This window comes from Hipposideros armiger, unplaced genomic scaffold (assembly GCF_001890085.2).
Source record: "Hipposideros armiger isolate ML-2016 unplaced genomic scaffold, ASM189008v1 scaffold_136, whole genome shotgun sequence".
Taxonomy (NCBI): domain Eukaryota; kingdom Metazoa; phylum Chordata; class Mammalia; order Chiroptera; family Hipposideridae; genus Hipposideros; species Hipposideros armiger.
The window spans coordinates 319,834-328,464 of NW_017731486.1; the positions used below are offsets into that span (position 1 = coordinate 319,834).

Genomic DNA, 8,631 nt, shown 5'->3' on the forward strand with positions numbered 1-8,631 from the left:
GTATAATACCATAATTATGGATACATGTCCAAGTTCATAGAATGTATATACCAAGAGTAAACGCTAATGGACTTTGTGTGATTATGCATCAATGTAGGTTCACCATTTGTAAAAAATGCAGCACTCAGGGCCAGCCGAGTGGCTCAGTTGGTTAAGAGCTCACTCAAGAGTGTGAGCTCTGAGCAACAGGGTCACCGGTTCGATTCATGGCCCGAGCTGAACTGCCGTTGAGCTGTCAACAGGTGGCAGGATGGCTCAGCTAAAAAAAAAAAAAAAAAGCACTCTGGTGGTGGAAAACGATAATGGGAGAGTTATTCATGGGGGTGGGACAGGAGGCATATGAAAAATCTTTGTAACTTCCCCTCAATTTTGCTGTGTACCTTACTTAAACTGTTCTAAAGAAAGTCTTAATTTTTTAAATGGGAAAAAGACTCAACTAGACATTTATCCAAAGAAATACACAAATGGCCAACAGGTATACTAAAATCATAGGGAAATGCAAATCAAGGCCACAATGAGATATCACCTTAACCTACTATAATGGTCATTATAAAAAAACAAATGATAGCAAATGTTGGAAAGGATGTGGAGAAATTAGAACACTTACACTCTTGTTGAGAATGTAAAATGGTGCAACCACTATGGAAGATGATACCGTGGTTCCTCAAAAAATTAAAAATAGAACTACCATCTGATCCGGCAATCCCACTTTTGGGTATTTATCCGAAAGAATTGAAATCAGTGCATTTCCACATTTATTTCAGCATTATTCATGATAGCCAAGATACAAAAACAACCTAAATGTCCATTGATGGATAAATGGGAAAACAAAATGTGGTATATGCATACAATTGAATATTATTCACCCTTTAAAAATAAGAAAATCCTTCAGAATGCAACAATATGGATGAACCAGAAGGACATTTGTTAAGTGAAATAAGCTTGTCACAGAAAGACAAATACTGTATGATTCCATTTATATGTGGTATCTAAAACAAACAAACTCATAGAAGCAGACACTAGATGGTGGTTGCCAGAGACCCCAGGGAGAGGGAAGTGGGGAGTTGCTCTTCAATGAGCACAACAATTCAGTTATACAAGATGAATAAGCCCTAGAGATCTGCTATACAACACCATGCCTATAGTTAATAACCAATACTACATTGTACACTTAAAAATTTGTTAAAAGGGTAGACCTCATGTTAAATGTTCTTACTACAGTAGAAAAAAAATGTAACATATTGGTTTAACACATTGCATGTCTTGGCATTGAACTTTTCATACTGAAATAAGAGTATTAATTAGTTCAAAGTCATAGTGACTATGTAAATCATCTATGGGAAGGTTAATAGATATTGGAGACAAATAGATAAGCCAGGGCCAAAATGAAAGTTGAGTACTAGAATGGTAATTCACTGAAGTATACTGGCGGCCAGAAAGAACACAGATACCTCTGCACATACTTCCACCCAGACTATCCCTCACACTGCACACACAATAGGCTTCTTCTAAGGAGCTTTACTGAGTGCACCAAATCTCTCTCCAGCTTGACCTGAGATGCTCAGATATCTATCACTTGAACTTGAAGTGTGTACTAATGTGTGCAGGAACCCATCTTGAAAGCATTCACTCACTGGACTGGAGACCTTGGACCAAGAAAGAATTCTGGAAGGAATCCTTCTTGGGCTGACTGAATGGAAGGGTCACTCAAGCCCAAGGATGTTTGGAAGTTGAAATTGTCCGCTTGTTGCAAAAAGGACACTCACTGTTCTGCCTGGATGGTTCCTGAAGCCTTCTGGAAGGGAAGAGGTTCCCTTGCCTTTCCTAAGCCTGATCAAGGGGGTAGGGATTGGGGGGTTCCACTGTAAAACTTAAGAACAGACACCGATGCCTCATTAGTTTTACTTTATCTCTCCCAAAATTAAGAGTGAGACATATGCTTTGTAAGCTTCACTCTGCCTCCACATGTTCTGGAAGGGTCAGTGATAAAGGCGTTTGTTTATAGGGAATGAGAACGAGCACTCTGCAAATCTTAACTAGATTTTTTCAGTAAGAATTCAAAACTGTAACATACCATGCAAGATTGTTGTGAAAATTAAAGAATACACTATATCTAAAGAACCAAGTATGATGCCATATATTTAGTGTCCACTCAAGAAATGGCTACTGTTGTTGAGAAAGTCAGGCTGAAATTCTAGGGCAAAAAAGGAGACCAGTTCAATAAAAACTCTGTGGTTCCCTAATCCTTAACCTCAGAGAGCTTCACTCTTACCATCTATAAAATGAGCATAATACCTTCTTGATCTTCTGTAGACTTGATTGAAATTTCCAAGGAATTTAGTGCTCTATTTACTAGCCTTATTTTAATAAACATTTAACCATGGGTCAAATTTATTGGACAATGTAATTGGGAACATGTAGTGGAGAAGAAGAATTGATTTGTACGTTGACAAAATATACGTATAAGTAAAAAACAATAAGATCACATTGATCAAGTGCTGAAAAAGCACTGAAAATGGATAAAGGTCTACACTGGAATTAGATACTAATTGCTTCTCTTTTACATAAATGGCAGAGAACTCTATAATGTTATTGCTTTTTAATAGACCATAAGTACTTATATTGCTATACTCTCCATTTGAATTAATTTCAATAAAGCTTAGTACTTGCAAAGGACTTTTAGGGCCAACCAGCCTTATGTGTTACAAAAGTGCTGTTTATTTCCAGGTATTGCAAGGCAGCAAGAGTGGAGGAGAGTTATCTTCTTGTGATATTTCTCCGGAATTGTTGCCTACCCGAGTTTACCCTAATATAATGTAATATACTCTCCTTTGCTTTGAGGCTCATTGGAGACTGTAGGCTCTTTTTAGGCGTGTTATTTATTTATTTTTTTAGTGCTCTTCTTAGGAGCTATGAGTAAAGGGTGTTATGAGGCTATTTTCTTTCATATAAGCAATGCTAGAACCTAGATATAATATAGTTTCACTTCCCAAATAAGTTGGGGGATAAACCTACACCATGCAACAGATATCTCAATTTTTCAATCTATATAAACTGATTCCAGGGCCCAACCTGTGAGAACCTGGATTATGTTATTTAGGCTGTCTCTTGTTTGGCCCTCACTTGTTTACAATAACCTTGATCTCCTGAAGGTCATAGCCTCAATTGTCTTACATATTTTGCCCCATCAACTGCAGAAAGGACTGGGCTTCAAATGGCTAATGTTCTTGGAAAATAAATTCCCAGCCTTTTGAGGATCTTTCTCAGCCTTTAATATCAACTGAGAGAAAGTGACTTCATGAGAAACAGAAAGGCTGGAGCAGTTATTTAGAGGCTGACAAAAGTGCCCGTTGTTCTTCCAGCTCAGGAGGATGAAGATTGAGGTAGTTGGTAGCCAACAGAGCTTTAGAGGCCCAAGGCTGCAAAGTGCAGCTCTCTGTGCTCACGAACTCTCCCCCAACTCTCACACCTCTGAATTTTAATGTAATGGCTACATGAGATTCATTAAATGAAGGGGAAATGGAAATGGTGGTATTCCAGGTATGGGGGTTAGGGAGTGGTGGTACAACAGATGTCAGAAACTAAGAGTCCAAAATGAATCCCTAGAAACCACAGCCTTGTTCTTAGAACGGGAGGCCACCCTTTAGACCCTGATCTGCTTCCTAGGAGGACAGACACTACATTGAGTCAAGATGTGTGTTTGTCCAGTCTCACACGTTTGGTGGCATACAACTTGGTGTCAGTTAGGTCTCCCCTGGAGGGGTGTGACCATATTGTCAATTTCATCACATCTTAGCCAGTGGAGAAGTTGGAGGCCTTAACTTCCTGAATATTTCTTTCTCGTGACAATGTTACTCATGCCTATTGAAACACGAAGGAATTGAGGTTGTGATAAATAAATAGGGGCCTTGTTGTACTTTCAGAGATTGTTTACCCTGCAAGGCAGAGATGCTCCTGGATCATCACAGGGATGTGAAGAATTCAGTTAGTATTTTAGGACACGTGATTCTCTTCCTGGTAAAAAAGGAATGCTTATGCATTTTCTCATGAATCTAAAAATCAGGAGGAAACATTTATCCAAGCTACCTTTATTTTTTCCTGATGCAGATGAATTTTATGCAAGATGTTTGGACTCAAGAAAGTTCAGGTGTCTCAAAAAGGCCAGAAAAGTCTGTGTGGGTTAGAGCAGCTCTCTCTGTTAAGAGTTGACCCGATCTCCCTCTATCTCCACCCACCTCCCCCTTTCCCATTACCCCACCTCAGGAGGTTCAGTATTCTCCTTTGAGGACAGTGTCCTGAAATGCCCAATTAGATACTGTCTTTTGGTTTCTACATTCCATTGCCAGATACCTATACCATTTTAAAATAAAACACTGCAATATTTCTGGACTGCTATGAACATCATCTTTGTTTTCAAGATGTATTTAAAGAGTTGAGGGAAAAGAGAATGGCTCTTGTTAAAGCTTTCCCTTCAACCAGGAACCACAGTCTTACATTCCCATCATTTTCATAAGGTATGTGTGTGAGGCCCTGTGGAGGTCCTGGACTGCATGGCTCTCTAACAGGGATCCTGTATGTAGGATGCCGAGAATTACCCTAGTGGGCTGCTACAGCACTGGAGTGCTGCGGACTGCTTAGGATGACCATCACCCACAAGTCAGACACTGGATATGAGTGTTGCTACTCTACAACGCGAGACCCAACTTGTCATATCTGAACAAACTACCTTTGTTCTGAATTGGGTAGACTTGGGACTCTAGGAAGCTCCTTTTTGAGTCCAGGGTCAACTAGGATTTTATAGTTTAAAGCCTAGATCACACCCAAATTTTATAGCTGTCCAAGAAACAACTTTCTGACCCTGACCATTATCAGCCTGCTACCCAGCAATAAAAGTCTAGTTCCAGCAGGCCAGTGAAATCTAAAAGAGCCATCCTTTATTTACTTATTACATTCCCCAAACCCAGTATTCATAAGTAGAACTACCTGCTACTAACTTAGGAATAGACATGCCAACACCTGAGTGAATATGGAGTATTTTAAGCTTATTATAGAATATTCCTATATAGAATAAGTCACACCTTCCTCAGAGATACCATCTTGGTCTTAAGTTAAAATATCTGACTATCAAACCTGAATGACTCTTAGATTGCTATGTTTCTTCAAGGCAATGGGAAAGCACTTGAACTGAAGATCTTCAAGGGATACACGGGGATTACTTTTACAGAAGCTTATAGTTAACATGACATAAGCAAGATAAGATGTGATATATGTGGGTAATAAAGCAAGCAACAAGCATAAATCTATTGGGTTGTCGGAAAAGTCCTGACATATTTTTTCTACGTTTTTCATTGCAAAAATGCGTCATGACTTTTCTGACAACCCAATAATTGTGCCACTAATTTGTGAATAAAATATATTGGTCATTCTCTGTATTTCATATCATCCCTAAGATAGACCTGTGTGTGTGTGTGTGTGTGTGTGTGTGTGTGTGTGTGTATAGAGAAAGATATATGTATATATATGTACATATATACGTATATAAAATACATTTTGTACATGTTAGTATCTAAATAGTTAGGTTTATGCATATATGTATGTGCATATATGTGTGTATACTCATATGTAGTGTACTTTTTAAAAGTGTGAAAAGCTAAGTTTAGATGAGTGGCTATGAATTAAGTGACTATCAATCTACCACTTTTATAGTAAATCACTGAGGTATTCTTTAGCAGTGAACATAGTTTTTCACATAACTTTATTATATCCTTTAAAGATAGCATTAGTATTAATTAAATAGATCCACAGGTAAAATGTATTTTCTGGGACTATTTTTGACATCTTTGTTTATTAAACTTGGCAGACATTAAGTTAGTATTTTCATTTGAATAACCCCCCTCAGTATGCACCACAACTTAAAATATAATCTAAGATAAAGCACTTTGGTACTGCATGCCATCCTTATAACTTAACACCACACTGAATGCTATAGCATTTCATAAATTTATTTCTTAAATACAAGTATAACTCTTGGACCTTGATCTTGGTTTCCATGTCCACTTTTAGTTACATCCAAGATTTTAGTTACTCACCACTTCCCTCCATCAGTCTCTACTGGCAATAACACTTTGTGTTCAGATAGCACCATTTGTAATAATCCAAAGTAATGGGCAGACATAACTCATGCACCTCCCGATGTCTGTGAGAAAGAAGCTCACTTAGTCTGTATAAGGTGACCCTGAGGTTCTCTGTAGTGACAGAGCCAATGCAATGGCAGGACAGAAACTGAGTCAAGCTGGCATGACTGAAGGTAAAGAGACTGTACACAAAGCCTGGGTTTCATGCAAGTTGAGGGCCTATTGGAGCACCTAGTCTGGTAGCCCCCTCTGCACTCTTTGAACAGCCAGGCCCTTAAACATCAAAGTGTGGTCTCTAAGTATTCATCTTTGAAGGTAGCAGAGCTGCCAGAGTGAAGCGCCATCTGCTCATCCCTGACCAGATACAGAATAAGTCAGGATGAGGGTCCCATGGAGAGGAAACTAAGGAATCAATGGGTACTTTATCATTCACGTTTAACACATGGTCACTACACCATGCATCACTGCTCCTATCTATCCGGTAACAGCACTGCTTTTGATATTTGCTTGGCCACACTTGTCTCCTGAGCAGGTAGGAAAGCACCATGCATTCCCCAACCACCCAGAACCCAGCATCTAACCACCATTTCTTTTCCCAACAAGCTAAAACAACAATAGTTTAAATTACTTTGAAACTTTAATTACAGGTACTATTCCACTCAACACTGGAAAGTTTGGATTCTCTCCTTTTTTTCATAAAGGCTGTCAAGGTGGTTAAGCTAAACCGGATGTCTTTTCCTATGTACATATCTACACCCAAGTCTCTTCTTTATTAATAAATGGTGTCTTGATCAAGTCCCAAACCAAATCTGCACTGAATTACAGGTTGTAAAACTCAGAGAGGAAAACAGTTTCAAAGGAGGACAGGAAGCGATCACAGTAAAATGGCAGGAAAAGCTGTAGCTTGTTGTTTGTTTCTTCTAAGTTCAACTCAGAAATATAATAATAAAGAGGAAGAAAAGAAGAGGACGTAGCTTTCACTCTGCTCCCTCTACCAAACACACTAGACCAAAACACTCTGTGGTCTTAAAGTGCAATTATTGTGAAGGTGCCCAGGTCAGGGATCTGACTGGACAGAGTTCAAGGCAGAAACTTCAAACAGAGCTGCTCATGACTCAGGCTGGGAGGGAGGGGCGAGGCAGAGAAGAAAAGGAATGACAGCTCTTGGGTACTCAAGTGCATCGGAAGTGTCCTTTCTTTTCGTAAGGAAAAATCTGTAAATTGTAAGGAATCCTGTTTTGGAAAAATATAACTCTTTAAAAATGTCTATCTGAGAACATTCCAGTGCAGCAGAGTCAAAAGGCAGGTGAGTGCAGCAAGGAGCTGGGGACAAGGGCTCCTCCCAGATGCCTGGCTCCCATACTGGTGAGCCCTGTGGTCCTCGGAGAAGTCCTCGGCTCGGGGCACAGAGGAAGCGCACTGCACTAAGGGCATCTGGTAGGACGTGGCTCTCTTCTCGGGCCTGTCGGGACTGGACCCATCACTGGGTCTCTGGCCATTGAACAGCAGATAGCGGCCGCGGGCATCCTGTTCCATTTTGAAGATCTCGTATTCTGTGTGAGGTAGTTTGATTCCCAGAGCCACACAGCCATTGGTGTGTGTTACATCCTGCTGGACGCCCACCTGCCAGGAGCCCTCAGCCCCACACTCATTCCCATTAAAGACGTTGAGGAGCGAGGCTGTGGCCGCATCCATGGGGGTGACCTTCATGTGATTCACTGCAAAGGAGAGAGGACAGTTCCGTGACTAAGGGAGTGAGCGTGCAGCGCAGAAAGCCACAGAGCAACTGTTGGCAGCACTCCACCTCCACAAGGCTTTCTGTTCTAAAAACCACCCTTATACCCAACCCTCTGACTGCAGCCTGTGTAAAAGCATTCTCAGGTGGAAAGATCAACATGTTGCTCTGAATGACTATCACATTCAGGTGTGATCAGAATAACCCTACTACATTTGGTATATAAATGCTGAGCCCAGATTGCAATTGATCACACCTGTTAGGATGAAATTAACCTTTCACACTAAGTGCCTCCAAGAAGTCGTCTTTGGTGACACTCCTTGGGATGGACAAAATATTCAATGAAATTGGAATTTTGTTTTTATGAAAAGGTTTTGAGGTTTTTAAATAGATTTGGTGCCAAACACCTATACTAGTTAGAAGTCTTGTAAATTAACACTGACCCATAAATCAGGCAACAAAAATAATTAGGCTGCAAGCAAGAAAGATATGAGTCTATATATATATATAAAGTAACTATGTTAACCTACATAAGTTCTAGGGCATCTTAGCTCTCCTCTTAGGAAGGAAGATTTGCTCCAGGAAGAATGGACCTTTGATTTGATAGCTGTAGCCAAGAGAACAGCCATAGTTATCTGATTCAACCCCAAAGCTCTTGTGGTATACGCAGAACACAGTCCCCTGGGAGAGCCTTCAAAAGGGATCCTCTACAAGTGCTTGGATTTATTCTCTCTCTCTCTCTCTCTCTCTCTCTCTCTCTCT

At 40.2% G+C, this 8,631-nt stretch overlaps 1 protein-coding gene across 2 annotated transcripts in view; it reads right to left on the reverse strand.

Annotated features, from left to right (window-relative positions):
* Window positions 1-5,986: 5,986 nt before the first annotated feature.
* The window catches only part of APCDD1 (APC down-regulated 1), a 34,612-nt gene continuing 31,967 nt past the window's right edge, over window positions 5,987-8,631 (reverse strand). For both annotated transcript variants that reach the window (XM_019649980.1, XM_019649978.1), the window contains exon 5: window positions 5,987-7,852. In XM_019649980.1, coding sequence (XP_019505525.1) covers window positions 7,401-7,852 — 452 coding nt within the window. In that variant the 3' untranslated portion in view covers window positions 5,987-7,400. The remainder of the gene's footprint in view (window positions 7,853-8,631) is intronic.